Source organism: Stenella coeruleoalba, assembly GCF_951394435.1.
Source record: "Stenella coeruleoalba genome assembly, chromosome: 3".
In the NCBI taxonomy this organism is placed as follows: domain Eukaryota; kingdom Metazoa; phylum Chordata; class Mammalia; order Artiodactyla; family Delphinidae; genus Stenella; species Stenella coeruleoalba.
In genome coordinates this window covers 132,989,555-133,009,302 of record NC_137148.1, presented here as the reverse complement: position 1 = coordinate 133,009,302, position 19,748 = coordinate 132,989,555, and the positions used below count along the sequence as shown (strand labels likewise).

Here is a 19,748-nt window from a genome sequence, read left to right as displayed (position 1 = left end):
GAATCTGAGTGATGAGCACATGGGGTTTATTATACTCTTCTGCCTACTATTGTATATATTTTTAAATCAAGTCATAAGGTGCCATGATAAAATGATTGTTTTGTAAAACGTCTGTGTGCTCATACATGTAATAGTGGCATATGTGTGCGCAAGTCTGTGTACATGTGGCTGATTATGGTGTGTGCACATTTGTACACACACATGAATGTGAGCAACTGTGCACACATATGTACCAAAGACTATTTACCAAAGGGTCCAAAGTGCCTCTTTCTCAACAAGGCCACACAGAATTTGATCTTGAGAAACTTAACACTCTCTTCCTCAACTTTCCCTTCTGTAAAATGTGAATGACAGTAGGAACTACCTCCTCTGGTTATTAGTGAAGTTTAAACATGTTAATATATGTAAAATGTTTAGAACAACGCCCTACACTGCTTTTACTATTATTTTTTAGGTATTAGTATTTAGGTGTTTTTTAGGTATTTTTTAGGTATTAGTAACATCATGGGTAATTTTTGCTGTCTCCTTTACACCTTTCCTTATTGTCCGAACTTTCTTTTTTACAGTAACTTCCTAGTCTGGAAAAAAAAAAAAAAAGAACTTTTTTTATTTTAGCAAAATAACAGAGAGAAGGCGGAAAGAAGGAAGGGAGGAAGGGATAAAGAGAGGAAGGAAAGAAAGGAGGAGAGAAAGGAGGAAGGGAGGGAAGATTTGCCCTCTAGAGCTAATTCCAATTTCTCCTACAGCTGAACTCTTCATTGGATCATTTTTTTTTATAAATTTACTTATTTTATCTATTTATTTTTGACTGCATTGGGTCTTCGTTGCTGCAGGTGGGCTTTCTCTAGTTGCGGCGAGTGGGGACTACTCTTCATTGCATTGTGCGGGCTTGTCATTGCGGTGGCTTCTCTTGTTGCAGAGCACGGGCTCTAGGCGCGCGGGCTTCAGTAGTTGTGGCACGTGGGCTCAGTAGTTGTGGCTCGTGGGCTCTAGAGCACAGGCTCAGTAGTTGTGGTGCATGGACTTAGTTGCTCTGCGGCATGTGGGATCTTCCCAGACCAGGTCTCAACTCCGTGTCCCCTGCATTGGCAGGCGGATTCTTAACCACTGCACCACCAGGGAAGCCCCCATTGGATCATTTTAATCGCTATTATTTGAATAAGACTTGAGGGGATTTTTTCCCCCTGGAAAATTAAAAATTATTTTGTAATGCAAATGGTCCTTCTCTGGTGTATTTGTCCTATAATTAGGGAATTGGAAGTTTCTTAAAGGCAATGCAAACGTGAGTGCCCATTCAGATAAGGGCAATCTTTTCTCTTTTCCTAATTTTAATTTTGAACTTTTTTTAAAATATAAAAATAAGTAAAGTTATTTAAAAAAATAGTTACCCAGATCAGTATATAATTACAAATGTGGTGTCATAAAGGAAGGTGTCACACCGTATATACTTCAAATTTACTTTTGATTATCTACTACTAATAATAACTTTGACTAACACTGGTTGTGGTATTAATTAGGAGATTTCCAGTTGTGACAGAAACCCAACTGAAAGTAGCTTAAGAGAAAAAAGGAATTTATTGGTTCACCCTTGGCACACCCAGAAGCAGAAGCTTAAATGATAACTCCCTTTGAATTTCCAGACCCCACCTTCCTCCTCAGTGTTAATTTCTCAGGCAGCCTCTCTCAATGGGGCCAAACAGATGGTTACTGGCAATCCAGTTATACAAGGATCTATAAAATTCTAGATCCAGGGGAAAGAGAGATGCCCTCTGTCCCAAGGTCCCTGTATCAAACCCTTAAAGAAGACCTGATCTGCCCAATTTGGACCATGTGCTCTTTCTGAACCAATCCTTCAGGCCAAAGGAATGAATGCTCCCATTGGTCAGGCTGGATCCTATGCCCACGCATGGTGCCTGGGGTACTGGCAGGATAGATGGCATCCAAACTCTAAAGAATGGTTGTCATACCAGCATAAAAGGTGTTGGATGGTCAAAAGCCATCTGGCCACCCCATGGCAGTGTCTGAAATTCTGTCTCTTCACAAAGCCTTCATAATAGAGTGCACACTCTGAACCAAATTCAGGCAGGTAGGGATAGAAGGCAAAGGCTTCCAGCTTCTAGCTTGGTCAATGTCTTAGCAGGCTGAGTCCACCAGAGGTCAGGGCAGAGCACAAAGCAGGAATGGTCCAGGAGCTGGCTCTTCAACCCTGCTCAAATCAGCAGCTCACACCTCAGTCCCTGGGAACACCGAGACTGTAGTCATCAGAAACAAAACCCAGGCTGCAGCAAGGGACCAGATTTCCTTCAGAATTGGCTACCTAAGGGACAGGTCTAGACGGGAGCAGGGGCAGACAGGGAGAGAGAAGTGATTTCTAAAACATTCTATTCTGCAGCTGCACATGTTATGCTGAAGAAACACAGCTACAGTGCCCCAGAATCATGCAAAATGAAACACAAAATGTATCAGGACAGAATCGACCAGAAAAGCTAGATTCTGGTCTCTGCCATCGCCTGCCTCTCTCGACTCTCCTTCCACCACACTTCTGCCTGCTCACTATGTCAGCCACACTGATTGACTTTCTGCAATTCAATCATATCAAACTGGTTTCCTCAGAGCCTTTTGCCTTGTGGTACCCTCTGTTCAGAGAGTCCTTTTCGTAGATCTTGCCCCTTCCTGTCAAAGAAATTCCATATGAAATGTTAGTACCCATCTAAAGTAATGTCCCACCCAGTAGCACTAACACATCACCATGTTTATTTCCTTCATATCATTCATCACCCTCTCAATATGGCTGTTAATTTGTTAACTTGTTGTTTTCTCCACCCCACAACAAAGCACAGGAAACTCAGGGACTTTCTTCTGAAGTTTATCCAGCACCCAGAATAGTGCCTCCTCAGAGCATAAGGGCCCAGGAAACATCTGATGAATGAACAAACTAATGAATGAGCCCTAGTTTCCCACATAAAAAATTAGATGGTTAGATTATGCTATATTAGCAATGGCTACCATACATTGACCATATATTACATGTTGGGCACATTGGTAAGGGCTGTGGGTAGCGCTGTAGATGGTTGACTTTATATTTTTTTCAGCCCTAACAAGATCCCAAATATTCTCAGGCAGGACCTCAAATATCCAAAATGATGTTTCTGATGCCAAAATTCCTCACTTGGCCATTATTTCTTTGGCTTAGTTCAGAACCTTTCAAACTAACTTTTTTGCTGAAGAAACATTTGCTCAAGTGAAATTTCACCTGGAAGTCCTATATGAAAAACAATTGAAAAAAAATATGCGTGTTAGCCCAATAAAAAAGCCTCCAACAAATTTCAGGAAAAGGAATCATAAAGACCATCATCAATGACCACAAGGTAATTGAGCTAATTGGGAGACATTTCTCTTGCAGAAGTATTCCAGCTAATAAATGAAGGGATGATAAATTTAGTATTTTGCTACTTGTCATGATTTAATGGATCTCAGCAATGAGCATGGAAGCCTACTAACCTCACAAAAAGAAAGACCATCAGCCTCCTGATAAAAGAACACACCACCATGCATGAAGGAGTCTCACCAAAAAGATCACATCTAAATCTCATCAGCCTTGCAATTTTAACTATCAATTTACAGGAAGTACAGAGGAACTTGTTAATGTACACCACAGGAATACAATCAGGAAAATCCAAACAGTAGGAAATTAACAACATGAATTCATCAAAAATAAATAACAAGACAGGGAAGGAAGGAGATGGAGTAGAAAGTGACAGATTGAAAGAGGTTTAAATTCATATGAACCAATCACAAAATATAAATGATTTTTGGATCCTAATTCAAGCAGATAATCTGAAAAACCAAAATTTTCAAAATGCATAAGACAATTAAATTTTAACACTGACTAGATGATGGTATTGAGGAATCAGTATTTTTCGAATGGCATTTAAGTTATATTTCTTATAGAGAGTATTTTTATTTTATAGATACAAACTAAAAAATGAATAAAATGAAAAAAGAAGTTAATAAAGAGACAAATTAAAAATCCCCACATATTTGGACATTTGAAAATACACTGAGCCAAAAATTATTACAACTTTTCAAACTAGAAATAAAAAAGCCATTGAAACATCATACAGGTTTTAAATTTTAATAATGCAAATATTGATAGCTATATCCATATAAATGAAAAGCTGTTTGGGATTTTCAATAATTTTTTTAAGTCTAAAAGGGTTCATCAGACAAAAAAAAAAAAAAAAAAAATTGAGGAAACCACTGTGGAGTATCACTAACCGTAATAGGTCCCTTTCTTGCTATGTCCTCATAAGGAGCCATTGTTATGGAATTCTAAGCACCTATACAAGTTCCTGGTTGGCCTAGATTTGTGGTCCTTCTAGCTTGGGAAGCTGCTTTTCAGTGACCTGAGGGATTTTGACCAAAGTTAGCTTGTTTTCTCCTTTACATTGTAGGCTGTCTGTATATTCCATTTGTTTTTTTGTGTTTTTTTGGTTTTCTTTTTCATTTTATTTTTTTCTCTTTTTAATTTTTCTCACTGTTTTCCATTTTTCTTTTTCTCTTTTTTTTTTTACTTAAAAGTTTTATCTTTTTTCTTTCCCTCATTTCTTTCTTTTTTATTATTTTTTCTCATTTCTTTTTTACTTAGTGTATTTTTATTTTAGTTTGTCATTGTGGTTTTCTTTTCTTTCTTTTTTTTTTTTGGCTGCATTGGGCCTTCGTTGCTGCACACAGGCTTCCTCTAGTTGCGGCGAGCGGGGGTTACTCTTCGTTGCAGTGCGCAGGCTTCTCATTGTTGCAGAGCACGGGCTGTAGGCGCACAGGCTTCAGTAGTTGTGGATCTCAGACTCTAGAGCGCAGGCTCAGTAGTTGTGGCACATGGGCTTTGTTGCTCCATGGCATGTGGGATCTTCCTGGACCAGGGCTCGAACCCATGTTCCCTGCATCGGCAGGCGGATTCTTAACTACTGCGCCACCAGGGAAGCCCCTGCCATTGTGTTTTGATTCCATTATAAAGATCAGTTCATCAGGTAGTGTGAAAAGTGATTTTCTTTTGAGGTGACCTGGACGTTTAAGCTGATCTTGGGACACCTTGCCTTCAACCCCTGCAGCGAATCTAACATGCTGCAGGGCTTTCCACCATCTCTGCTGAGGAGACCCATGCTGGCAACAACCAGCTCCTCAAGACCAACAGCAAGGGTACCTTTGCCAAGGTGTAGTTGGCCTGACACATCCTGACTGGGAAGGAGGTAGCTGTGAAAATCATTGACAAGCGTCAACAGGATTCCTCCAGTCTCCAGGGACTATCCCACAAAGTAAAATTCATGAAGGCTTTGAATCATCCCAATACAGTGAGGCTATTTGAAGTGATGGAGGCTGAGGACGAGACTCCTTGTCACGGAATATGCTACTGGAAGAGAGTACCTAGTGGCTCTTGGCAGTTTGCAAGAAAAAGAGATCCAAGTCAAATTCTGCCAGATAGAGTCTGCTATAAAGTACCAGCACCAGAAGTTTATTATCCTGGATGCTGACATGACCACCAAGATTGCTGACTTTGGCTTCTGCATCAAATTCACCTTTAGCAATAAGCTGGATACCCTCTGTGGCAGTCCCCTGTTATGCTGCCCTGGAACTCTCCCAGGGCCAAAAGTATGATGGACCCTCCATTGCTGTGTGGAGCTTAGGAGTCATCCTTTATACTGGTCAGTGGAGCCCTGCCTTTGACGGGCAGAACTTCAAGGAGATATGAGACAGAGTACTGGGCAAAATATACCATATTCTCTTAGACTTGTGCATGGAACATGAAAACCTGCTCAAGAAATCTTTCATTTTTCAATCCCAGCAAGAGAGATACTTTAGAGTAAATCACGGAGGATTCATGAACGAATGTGGGTCATGAAGATGAGAAGCTAAAGCTTCATGTAGAGCCACTCTCTAACTACAGGACCCTGCAGACTGAGCTGATGCATCCATAGGTTACACACAGAAAGGGATCCTAGGACTCACTGAGGTTAATTGCCAAACACTGCAGCCCAGCACAACCTCCAGTGTGTCCCTGCGGCCTCCTCCTCCACCCAAAACTTTAGCAGCGACGCTGGGACCCCAGATGGAACAAATTTCCTCCACAGTTTATCCAAAGGAAATTCCCCACACACTGGGCAGTACATTTGGGATCAGCAGATTTTTGCCCCAATGTGATCCAAGCCTCTCCCTCGGGCAATAACCACAGCTAGCACTGGGGCCACTGGCGGCTTCTTTAGCAAGTTCTCCCTCAAGTTTATATGAAGGTATGCTTATTTCAGGTGTGCCAGAAGGAACCTGCATAAACCTGTAAGCAAACCGCATATGGAGATACTCAAAGCTAGGGAGGCCAAGCCACACACTGCACTTTACATGGAGTATGAAGATCACAAACTCCATGGAGTCCTTTAACATGTCATGAAAATTCAGCAAGGTGCTCGACACAAAAGCTGCCAGTATGAGCTGAATAAGAAATGGTGCTACTGTGCATGCATGGCACCCCAGGGCCAAGAAGGCTTCCTGCAGTGGGAGGCGGAGGTGTGCAAACTCCCACAGTGGTCCTCAACAGGGTCATTTAAACACACAGCCAGCACCTCCATGGCCCTCAAAAGCATTGCCTCTAAAATAACCAAGGAACTTAAGCTTTAAAAGGCTGCCAGATTTTTAGCGCAGTGACACTACTCTATATGATACTCTTAACCATAGATTCATATCCTTGTACATTCATCTGTCCAGAAACATAGAACGTACAACACCAGGAGTAAATCCTAATGTAGACTATGGACCTTGGGTAATAACGACATGTCAATGTAAGGTTCATCAGTTATAACAGATGTACCAACCTGGTGGGGGATGTTGACAGTGGGAGAGGCTATGCATGTGTGGGGACAGGGAGTATATTAAATCTCTATCTTCCTCTTAATTTTCCTGTGAACGTAAAACTGTTCTTTTATTAAAAAAAAGTCTTTTTTTAAAAGGCTGCCAGGAACCACCTAGGAGACAGAAGGACGGGCCAGCTGGCTCCATCTGCCAGCCTGCCACCTAGCCCCACCCCAAAGGCAGTGACTGGACTGGTCTGTTTCCCCTGGGGCACTTATCCCCTCCCCTGCCCTTCTGGGTGTTTTCTTCCTTGTTTGTGAGAGAGGGCAGATTGTTCTGTAAAATAAAGATAAAAAACAAAACCCTTCCTCCTTCCTCCTTCCTCTTTCCTCCTTCCTCTTTCCTCCTTCTTCCTTTCCTTGCCCCTCCTCCTCCCCCTCTTATATTTTGGCCTACACAGAAAAAATTTGGTTACATACAGAGGGAACTGAGCAAATAGTTAAATACATCAAGGATAATGAAAACCAGGTTTCTCCATGGAAAAAGAGTTACAAATATGGAAAAGGATAGGATAGGATAGGATAGGTTAGGATAGGATAGGATAGGATAGAATAGAATAGAATGCTCAGAAACAAAGCCACACACTTATGTAATATTGATAGATGACAGAGGGGACACATCAGTAGGGAAAGGAGTAACTGTTCATTAAATACAGCTGTAAAAAAAAATTGCAATCCATGTGGAAAAGGAAGAAATTGGATCCCTGCCTCACATTATAACCAAAAATCAATTCTATTGTATTAAGGGCATAAATATGAAAACAAAACTTTTATTTTTATTATTTTTTATTGAAGTATAGTTGATTTACAATATTATGTTAGTTTTAGGTGTACAGCACAGTGATTCAGGTTTGTTTTTTTTTTTTGCAGATTATATTCCATTAAAGGCTATTACAAGATAATGAATCTAACTCCCTCTGCTATACAGTAAATCCTTGTTGCTTATCTATTTTATGTATAGTTGTTTGTATCTATTAATCCCAGATACAATCTGTTAATTCCACAGGGGGAGGAGGGACAAATTAGGAGTATGGAATAAACAAAACTTTTATTTTTAAATAGAAAAAATTAAGTGGATTTTTTTGTGTGTGCGTGGTGCGCGGGCCTCTCACTGTTGTGGCCTCTCCCGTTGCAGAGCACAGGCTCCGGATGCGCAGGCTCAGCGGCCGTGGCTCACGGACGCAGCCGCTCCGCGGCATGAAGAATCCTCCCAGACCGGGGCACGAACCCGTGTCCCCTGCATCGGCAGGCGGACTCTCAACCACTGCGCCACCAGGGAAGCCTCATTAAGTGGATTTTTTTAAACCTTGAGGTAGGGAATGATTTCTAATCAGGACATAAAAAGCATTGACTATGAAAAAAAAGATTTATCAATTTGACTGTTTAAAATTAAGAATTTATTAGTTATCAAAAGACACCTTAAAGTATGTGAAATAAATTACAAACTTGGAGCAAATATTCCCAGTACATGCAACTAACAAAGAATCAGCATCAAGAAAACCTCCTTTACAGCAATCAGAAAAGTACAAACGATTCATTGTAGGGGTCAGCAATTTTTCTTAAAGGATCAGATTGTAAATACTTTAGTCTTTGAGGACTATCTGGCCTCTGTCACAACTACTCAGCCATTATTTTTCAAAAGCAGCCATAGAAAATACATAACATAATTACTTTTTTTTTTTTTTTGGTGTGGTGAAAAAATTCAAGATTTACTCTCTCAGCAACTTTCAGGTTTATAATACACTATTGTTAACAGTCACCATTCGGTACATTAGATGAGGTGATAGAGATGATGTGAACTTACCCTATTGTAATAATTTTGCAATATATACATGTATCAAATTATCACATTGTACACCTTAAACTTACACAATGCTGTATATCAATTATATCGCAATGAAGCTGGAAAAAAATGCATTGCAAATTAACAGTGCTCCCATAAAACTTTAATTACAAAATGGGGGGCCAGCCCCATGGCCTTAGTTTGCCAATCTTTCTCATAAGGACTGGGGTTGAAATTTGAGTTTGTATCATCTTTGCTACATGATAAAATACTCCAAAACTTGGCAGCTTAAAACAGTAAATATTATTTCTCATGATCCTGTGGATCAACTGGGCGGTTGTTCTGGTCTAGGCCAGCTTGGCAAATCTCTGTTATCAACTGGCAGCTTGGATGGGACTGGAGGTTTTAGGTGGTATTATAGACTGAAGGTTTGTGCTCCTCAGAATTCATATGTTGAAACCTAATCCCCAATGTGATGGTATTTGGGGGTGAGGTCTTTGAGAGGTGACTAGGTCTTGAGGGTAGACCCTCATGAATGGGATTAATGCCCTTCAAAAAGAAACCTCTTGAACGTGCACCTCAAAGCTCATCTGCTTAGCAAAGCCACAAAACACAAACCTCTCACTTTTTACCTGTTTCCACCTAAAAACAAAAACAAAAAACCTACACCACACAGAACTCAGATTTGCTGAAAAATACGTTTCTAATCTCAGAAAAATCTCCGTGTGGCAGATGGCCTACATGCCTCTGTCATGTGGTCCATCTAGGAGCAGGGGTCAGAAGGGAGACTTCCTATTGGCTGCAGGTGGGAAACTGCGTGGACTCATGGAAAGTGAAAGCAGGGCTTGGCTGCAGAACCGGGGGTGGATATAGCTCTTCTCCCGACAGCCTGGGAATGGGAAGGTCACGTCGACTCATGGGAGCTTCAGGGTCAAGCCAACCAAGATTTAGGGACAACCCAAGAGGTTTCCAATCCCCTGGCATAATTTAGACGCGTTTGGGGAAGAGCGCAAGTTCCCCACCTGAGATGACTTTTAAGACTTTCCAATGCAGACGGTATAAGCATTTCTTCAGGGTTCCCTGGAGGCAGCTCATTCATGAGGCATCACCTCTGGGGAGGGGCAGGGGGCTCCTGACAGTAAGCATATGGCACTTAAGACAAAGCAGATGGCACCAACTTTTAAAGATGACTCTTTGCTACTTAATCAATGGCTTCACCTCTAAATTATATTTTTACAGATATGTACCTATGCAACTTAATGTGGCTCTTCTAAGCAGGTGAGGACTTCCTCTTCAATGCTCTATAAAAATGATTTGTGTTCTATATAGTGAGTTTTTCCCGTAAATGTGGCTTAATATTTTAATTCTTAGAATGTGTCTTCTCGGGGCTTCGCTGGTGGCGCAATGGTTAAGAGTCCGCCTGCCAACGCAGGGGACACGGGTTCGAGCCCTGGTCTGGGAAGATTCCCACATGCCATGGAGCAACTAAGCCCGTGCGCCACAACTACTGAGCCCACGTGCTGCAGCTACTGAAGCCCGTGTGCCTGTGCTCCACAACAAGAGAAGCCACCACAATGAGAAGCCCGCACACCGCAAGGAAGAGTAGCCCCCGCTCTCCGCAACCAGAGAAAGCACGTGCGCAGCAACGAAGACCCAACACAGCCAAAATAAACAAAATAAATGCATAAATTTATAAAAATAAAATAAAAGAATGTGTCTTCTCTATGTGATGCAACTAAATTCTGTTTTGTTTGTGGAATGACTAACACAGGCCAACTCCCTCTCTTCACTTAACAAAAGACCAATGAGCTGTTAATCAAGCTGTTATCTCCACGATGCTACTTGCTCAATGCACTGATTTCTTAAGTATGTGGAATCCTATTTCTTTTGAATCTGTATATCATATGTAAGACTGAATCTACTTAATAAACACTGAATAACCAAAAAAAAAAAAAAGAAAGGAAAAGAAACCTCTTTAGGGAAAAATCTGAGTATCTCCTCTTCTCTCACACCTACACTTCCTTTGCCTTCACATCTAACACCAGATGTGTGGGGCTTTTCCCCACACCGAGCAATTCTGTGACACCGTTCTGGTGCCCTACAATTTAATTAGATTCTGATACCATCTACCTGGAGTAAGCATCAGATCCTCTGTGTTAAAGGGCTCAGTCCCACAAAACTGCCCCCTGCCCACCTCCAACTTCATTTGGATGCTAAGCTCAAATTCAGGTTGTTACCTGTACTTCTGACAGAATGGCTGTAACTCAGAAGTTCCCACGACCCCCTCCTCAAGTTTGATTAATTTGCTAGAGTGGCTCACAGAACTCAGGAAAACAGTTTACTTACTATTGACACATTACTGGTTTACTACAAAGAATATTAAGGATGCGAATGAAGAGCCAGATGAAGAGATACATAGGGTGAAGGCCGGAAGCGTCCCAAGCACAGGAGTTTGTCTCCATCGAGTGTGGGGTACACTGCCCTCTGGGCATGTGGGTACATTCTTGTTCACCAACCTGGAAAATCTCCGAGTCTCATCCTTTTAGATTTTTATGGAGGCTTTGTTACATAGGTACGATTGATTAAATCACTGATGATTGGTGATTGAACTCAATCTCCAGCCTCTCTCCCTTCCCCAGAGGTAGAGGGGTGGGAGGGGAGGCAGAAAGTTCCAATCCTCTAATACTTTAATGGTTCCCTTGGCAACCGGTCCCCAACCTTAAGGGCTATCCAAAAGTGACCTCAATAACATAAATTCAGGTGTGGTTGAAAAGCGTGCTCACATTACTTAGGTTATTTCAAGGGTCTTAGGAGCTCTGTGCCAGGAACAGGATGAAAATCGACTATATATTTGTTACAGATCACAAGACCACAAAAGAGCTCCCTTGTTCCTTCTATCATGTGAGGACATAGCCAGAAGACGGCCATCTATGAACCAGGCCCTCACCAGATGCTGAATCTGTTGGAATCTTGATCTTAGACTTCTCAGCCTTTAGGAACGTAAGAAATAAATGTCTGTTTGTTTACAAACCACTCAGTCTCTGGTATTTCATTATAGCAGCCCAAACAGACTGAGACACAGTGGTTCACTTACATGCCTGGTGGTTGGCAGAACAGTCAGGATAGGGGCCTCCTCTTGGCCCCTTGTCTTTTCTTCCATGTGTTTTCATCTTCCAGGATGCTGATCTGGATTTTGTCAGTGGTGGCAAAAAGACTCCTAGCAGCAAGAAAGGGCAAGCCCAAAGCATAAGCAGTTTTCAGGCCTCTGCTTGCATCACATTTCTTAATGTTCCTTTGAACAAAATAGGTCATATGGACAAGCCCAGATTCAAGAGGTAGAGAAACAGACTCTATCATCTCTTGACAGAAGGATGAGCAAAGTCACATGGCAAAGGGGAATGCAATCTGGAATGGGAGGAATTTGCAGCCATTTTACAATCGACCTAACTGTAAACATTTAAACAACATGATGTAAATGCATATTCTAGGTAGTCAGTGACTGCAAATACATAAATTACTAACTTCTCATGTTAGACTTCTCTGGTTTTTTATTCCTAAAGGAAAGCTTTTCCACCAATAACAAGTTTATAGAACAATCCGTGATTTTGCTTTCACAAGCTCTCTTATGCCAATCTCTTATGCAAATGGGTCAACTGAGACATTTCTATAAACTATTTATATCAATGATTACCAAGAGAACAAGCATTCCCTCCCCTTGAAACTCGCTTAGAGAGACTTACCAGACTTGAGGTGAAAACACTCAAATAAACCACACAATTCTATAGCTAAGAAATGAAAAATATGTATAACTAATTTTTATAATACAAACTACAGAATGTATCACATTTATAAAATGGAGGCATGGTTTTTAAATTTGAGAAACACCAACCTGATACTAAAGAGATTCCAATTTCCAAGTATACCCTGAGCTCTGTAGGGGCCATTTCTCTTCAAAAGAGACCCTGTGGTTACAGGGTCCAGAGAGAGAGCATCCCTGGAACAGCCACAGGAATATTCTTCTCCCGGCTGAATCCACCCCCTGGCTGGTCGGCAGTTGGCAACCTAACAAGTGTTTTACATTCAAAAGGTCAAGCTCTGAGTGAATCTGCCCAGAGCCTCTGGTGAAGAGGGCCTTGCCAATCACGCCTGGATGCCCAGGCCTGGCGTCTGTCCCTTGCCCCTGCCATTCTGACAGCTGTGGAAGAAGGGACCCAGGCTCCCAGCTTGGGCTGTCACTAAGTGATGGCAGCCCTTTTGCTGAAGGTCAAACTCTAATTCTCACTCCAGGGAGACTTCCTTCTCTCTTTGTCTCTTTCAGCCTGTCCATCTTCATAACTGTTTGCGTTTTTCTGCTGCTTTATAGTCTTCAAAACATTTTCCCTTTCACACTCTCATTTGATCCTCCCCATAGGAAGAGGGTGTCACAGCAATCATGAATTTCCCTTTTGTAAGAACAAGCAGAGAGACTAGGCAATTGAGTGTTGGAAGAACATACAACGTAGCAGTTAAGAACAAAGGCTCCGGAGTTAGATTCCTGCCAGTCTCCTTCCATGTAACCTCGGGCAAACTGCATAATCTCTCTCTCCCTCTCTCTCTCCCCCTCGGTTTCCCTGTATATAAAGTAGAGATATTAATCTTTCTTATTTCATAAGGTTTTTGCAAGAATGAAGTATAAGAAGAAATGTCTGGCATAAAACAATATCGCAATAAACCATAAGGATATGTGTATTATTTGTACTGCTTCTGTTGTTATCACATAGCTAGATTACAGCAAAGCAAGGACTAGAATGCACATCCATGGGCCTGAAAGCCGCACTATCTACATCCACCTTTCAATAAAGTGAGTGGGGGTTCTGGCTGTTCTGCTTTCCCACATGAGAAGCAAATTATCCCATGAAGGAGTAGGCTAGAGGACCTATCTTCTTAAAGAAAACCTTTTCTTCCAGCTTGCTAAAACTTCAGAAAGGAGCCTGAGGGTTCTGAACTCTTATAGTTACCTCCAAAAATCAGGTATTATAAAAAACTGGGTTAGTCTCAGAATACTGTTAGCCTTTCCCTCCACAACCTATTATTCTAATCCAGGAAAGTCAGTATGTCCAGGAATATCAGCTCTACTGACAATCAAAGTTCTTGCTTTTAGCCAGGAGTTTCAAATCCTTCCCCAACCAACCTTTCATCAAATTTGCCCCAAAATCACCAAATTTTAATTGTTCGAGTTCTTTTTCCTCCTTCATCCCTGGGTAATTACCAATGAATGTGTTAGTGAAAGGTTATAAAATCATAAACAGGAAGAAGAAGGTGACCTAGTAACCCGGCTACTAACCCCTGAATAATCCACAGTTGACTTTGCCCACCATAAAGAAGATTAGAAATGTGTAGTTACAGGATGCAGAGACAAACAAATGTAAGCTTAGAAGTAGAAAAGAAGTGAATTTCGAATTTAATAGTGACAACAACAACAAAAATCAAATGGGAGAGAAAATGAAAAGAATAGAGTCGGAATTCCCAGGAAATACATTAAACCATAGCTTTGAAAGACAAAGAAAATAGTAAGAGAGAGAAAAATAACACAGAAATCTACCTTCATTGCACTGTGTCTGACCAAAGAACATTATAATGAATCTCCCACTACCATTAAATTAAACACAAATTGCTTTTGTTTCTAATTAACGTCGGCCCAAGCCAATGTGATGTGTGAAAGTCTTCTTTTTTAATGCCTCTGCCATGCCACAGAAATATATTACAACCAGAATGAAAGATTACGGATGCTTTCCAATAGCTTCCTCTAAAATATAGGCCAAACCTTATAGAAGGTATATGTGAGAGTCATTTGAATTCCAAATGCATTTAAAAGGACCAGCTCTATTACAGTGCATAGCAAATGAATACATAATGAGGAACTTTCCAGACCAATTGTTTCCAAATTATGCTTTAGATTATCTTCATTTCTCTTTTGAAAATATGCCTTGTTATTTTTAGCATGGCATAAGAAACCCTTGACTTTTCTGGCATCAAATGACATCTCCAGTTTCTGTGCTCTCCCTTATTCCTTTACATACCAGCTTGGCCACATCGGACTTAGACCCTTGTCATTCCCAGTAAACTCCGATCATCCTTCAAAGCCCAGCTCAGATTTTACCTGCTCTGCGAAACTTTTGCCAGTACTCCCAGGTGGAGTTAGAAATCCCTCCTGGGTGTTCCCAACACCTTATATCCATGCAACATTTGTTCTACAGGTGGCCTTCAGCAAGAATCCTCTCTTTCAGTGTCTGAACTCACCAGGTTACAGGTATAGGCACAGTGCCTGCATAGATGGATTGTGTTAACAATGACGTAACAGAAATCTATAGGAGCTAGCTTAAATTTAAAAGGGTAGGGAGATGGGGCACATATTAAAAGCATACATGGGAAGCTCATGGAATCCAAGCCAAGACTCAGGAAGAGACAGATATAAGAAATGGAAAGCCATCTGGAATCCAAAGGTCACTCTCTCCCACATTTCATCACCCATTCGCCCCTACATCTGCTTTGCTCTTTAATCACTAAGACTGACTTTTCTGTTATCAGCCTACACAACAAAAGGGCAGGGTGGTGGTGAAGGGACTCAGTTCCATCACAGTTTTTGTACCTATAGGGCAAGAGTCCAGTCATATAAAAAGAATCCCTTGTTGTCTCTGCTTTGATCCTAATTCCAAATTCCAGGGGAAGAATCAGATTGCCTGACTTGAATCAGGTGTCCACAGTGACCCATCTTGCTAAGTTTAGATGGTCAGGGCTATGTGGTTCAAATTCAACTAGTGGGGGCACTGCAAAGGAAGCAAAAGAGAAGGGAGAATCATTGTGAGCTAAGAGACAGCCCAAAGGGTGACACCTATACAGACATTCTGTTGACTAGAACAGAGGGAGGGAAAGAAGGAAGAAGGGAGGGAAGGAGGGGGGATAAATCCAAATACATTTGGAGGGCTTCCTCATGGTGATAAGAGTCAAACTAGAAGATTAGGAACTTAGTGTCTTACTGGGGATGCTCATGAAATCCAGTGGTAGTGACATCATCATTGTACATAAGCATGTGTTGAGTATCTACAGGTAAGTAGCCACTGATATAGACACTTACCTTCAAAGAACGTGTATGTCAATCAATAGCAGGGATCTGAAGCTCAGGAAAAATTAAAAATAAGCAGAGTTCACTGAAGAACCCCAAACCAAAAAACCATGTATCTGTCAGTGGCATCTGCTCCAAATAACCTAAAAGTCTGTGGTCTGCATGTTTAGTAAGCATTAAAACCTCTGGGAGGCAGAAGAGAAACCCACATCTATTCACACTAAAGTGTAAATGTGTGGTTACAGCAGACAATTAACTGCCCTTTGGACATCCCACAGTCAATAATACTAAAGCCTTGGTATAGGGTCAAGGTTTCCCAAAGTGTGGTTCACATTGGAAACTTAGCCAAGAAATCTGCATACCTAACAAGCTTGTGAGAAACTTCTCATGCACAGCACCACTATGAACTACTGGGGTAAGCAGCCTCTAAAGTGACCCCCGGAAATCTCCAAGCTACACCGTTTTTGTAGGCCCCTCCCACACTGTTCCAGGTTTGGTCTGTATGACCAATAGCATATAGCAGAAGTGACAGTATGTCACTTCCAATATTAGGTTATAAAAGGATCGCAGTTCATGCCTTGAGATTCTCTCCCCTGAACCCGCCCCCTCTCCTTCTCACTTTGCTTCTCCCCATTCTTCTCCCTTTCCCTATCATGCTGTCTATCTTTTCTTAGATCACTCATACTGGGGGAAACCATATGATGAGCAGCCTTATGGAGAGAACTCTGTGGCAAGAAACTGAAGCCTCCTGCCAAGAGCCACATGACGGAGCTTAGAAGTGGATATTCCAGCGCCTTCAGAAACTGCAGCTCGACTGCAACATCATAAGAGACTGAAATCAGAACCACTCAGCCCAGCCATTCCTAGATCCCTGACCCTCAGAAATAGTGGGATAATAAATGTTCATTTTTTTATTTTTTTATTTTTATTTTTGGCCGCACCGCGAAGCTTGTGGGATCTTAGTTCTCCAACCAGGGGTTGAACCCGGCCACGGCAGAGAAAGCGCCGAGAACTGGACCACCAGGAAATTCCCAAATGTTCATTGTTTTAACCTGCTATGTTTTGAGATAATTTGTTACACGGCAATAAATTACAGATAGCTAGTCTACAAAGACTGCCCCTTCCTGTCCCTGAAAACTGCTTCTCATAACAAGAGATGGAATTTATTTCTCCTCCATTTAAATCTGGTCTGGCCCTGTGATTGGCTTGAGTAATAGAAGCTGCAGAACTGACATTCTGCAGCTTCTGAGCCCAATTCTTAAGAGAACTAGCAGCTTCTACTTCCTACTGCTTGGAACCCAGACACATGCTATGAGCAGCCAAAGCCACACGGAAAGGATATATGGAGGAGAAGTGAGGTGCTCTGTTTGGCATCCCCACCTCAGCTCCCAACCAACACTGACTGTGTGCCAGGTGAGTGAGCCATCTTGGATGTCCCACCCAATTGAGCCCTCCAGATGACTGCGGCCTCTCCCAACACCATGTGAAGCAAAACTGCCCAGTCAACCCAAAGATTCGGGAAAAATAATAAATGGTTGCTGTTATTTTAAGTCACTAATTTTAGGGGTAGTTTCTATGTAGCAGTAGAAACCAAAATACACTGTCTTAGGCTAATGAATTTATTCATTAATGATTGGATTCTGAGCATCAGTCTATAAGTGAAGTATAGATATCTGTCCAAAGAACCTTTCTGGGCAAAGAACTTATGCATGTAAGATAGTCCTACACCTTGCATCTCCTTTGGATCCACCGTGATGCTGGGTATCTACTAGAGGCTCACATAGGCTTTTTGACATTGGCTCCCCCAGTTTCTTTCCTGTTTCTAATAACATCATGAAGAACTAACATTTCCTGAGCTCTAATAGGTGACAGGCACCACCCTAAATAGTTTACTTCTCTTAACTTACTAAAGTATTGGGTTGGCCAAAAAGTTTGTTCAGGTTTTTCCATAACATCTTACAGAAAAACCTGAACGAACTTTTTGGCGAACCCAATATTATGACAACACTAAGAGATAGGTCCTGGTATCTCCATTCTCCATATGGGGAAAGTGGGCCTGGAAAGGTAAAGGACTTGCCCAAGCTCACCCACAGCTGATAATTGATGGAGTCCGGAGAGTCCAACTTGGCATCCATACTCTTAACCACTACTCTACACTATCCTCAGTCCTATGAGGTAGATGCTGCTATTACCATTTTAAAGACAGGGAGCCTGAGGCTTAGGGAGTTCCTGGCACAAAGTTCACACAGTTAATAAAGAGAAGAGCTACAAGGAAAACTTCCTCTAATACCAACGTTCTTAAACAAAATCCTATTCTTCACCCCCACGTTTGAAGAATGTGCAGATTGTAGCAGGGTCTGGCCCAGTCATGTATTCTCAGCTCTCCTAGGCTCCACCTTACCAGGTATTTTAAGAACAAGGGTCAGTGAATCATGCACCCGTGAGGTAAACTCAGCAGCTCCTTAATCTTCCCTGCCTCCCTTTTGGAGATCATCATAACTTAGAAATATTCCCTTGAGTTCTTTAAATACTCTGCAAACAGCTGGCCCATTTTCAGGAACTCAGAAGACACACACCATATCTAGAGTTCAGAGAGGGGGAAAAAAAAAACTCACAGATCTGCAAGAGAGAAGTATTTCTTCTGTAACTCCTCTCATCCTGAAAACCCTTTTGCTCTCTCCTAGTTTTAACTGTGAACCTCACCCCCATCCAGGAAATGTACTTTTCACCTCCATGCCCTGCAAACAATGAAGAAAAAAAAGAAACCAAAATTTCCCACACACTATTTCATTTGATTCTCATGAGTTTCTTTTAACAGCAAAAGGTATTTCACATATGCAACATGATAATTTATTGAGAATTTACTGTAGAATGATAATCTACTGAGATATTTCTCTGTGTCTATTTCTTCTTATCTATCAGGAAGGAATGAATGGTATTTACTCCCTCCCAGAAGGCGTTTCTTCCAGGGCCAAAAAGGAAAGCTGTCTAAAAGGGATGGGGGTGGGAGGACCCTAATTACAATCCAAACCATATTTGTCAGTTCTGAAGGCTCTACCCAGGGTCAGGCCTTCAGGAGAGACAGACTTTTCCTAGTAGGGCTGTAAATACTCAGCCAGTTGGCCAGAGGGTATTTGGGCAAAACATTCTAGGGGCAACTAGCTTGCAACTAATTAGGTGGTTCCAGAGTGAAGAGTAGTCACTTGATGTTTTGGTGCATTGAGGGTAACCTGAGGTGAGATTCCTCAGGCCTGCAGCTGGGGGATGAGGAAGAACTGGCCCTCCTCACACTCACAGTCTCTGAGGCACTGGTCTGAGTCCCCAGTGCTGTGACCTTGGGAACCTCAGCCACAATCCCATAGTAGGGCTTGGCACCATGGTGACCACTTTGAATTGAGGGCCAGAAACCTTCGCCTTTTTCCTGGACTGCATAAGCCGACCAGGTAGGAAAGGGAGCCGCTGCTACCCCCATACCCACATATACACACAAATGACTGGTACTGTCTGCCTGGTCAACCTTGACAAGTGGGGGCCTGAGCGAGGCTTAATATTTTTAGGATATGTAAAAACACGGCATTGCTTGCGCCCCACTTCATGAAACAAATATACTTCCCACAACACATTTCCTATCAGCACACAGGGAAAATTAATTTACTTTAATCTCAATTTCTTTAACATTAACCTTTTCCTCTCTTTCCTCCCCTTGGTTCTCTGATATCGTTCCTGTTGCATAGGCGATACTTGAGGCAAGTCACTTCTTGTTTCTTTTACACATTTGCTTGTTTCATCCCCTCTGGTCCTCCAGAAAAGCATTTCCATTATATAGCGTTTTTCCTTTATCAGACCATTTACAGAATGTCAACTAGCTTCTGAGCACTGATTGGCGAACTAAGACCCACAGGCCAAATCCTGCCCACAGCCTGTGTTTGTAAATAAAGTTTCATTGGGATACAGCCACTCCCAT

At 41.9% G+C, this 19,748-nt stretch overlaps 1 protein-coding gene across 4 annotated transcripts in view; it reads right to left on the bottom strand.

The window, feature by feature from the left end:
• Nucleotides 1-19,748, bottom strand: part of LOC307184552 (uncharacterized protein) — a 770,349-nt gene that overhangs the window by 683,618 nt on the left and 66,983 nt on the right. For 3 of the 4 annotated variants that reach the window (XR_013827746.1, XR_013827747.1, XM_079918136.1), the window contains exon 2: nt 11,777-11,899. The exons of the other annotated variant lie outside the window; for it this stretch is intronic. Coding sequence is in view for 1 of the 3 variants with exons in the window: in XM_079918136.1 (XP_079774262.1) it covers nt 11,777-11,842 (66 nt within the window). In the remaining 2 variants the exon portion in view is untranslated. The remainder of the gene's footprint in view (nt 1-11,776; nt 11,900-19,748) is intronic. 4 annotated transcript variants of the gene reach the window in all.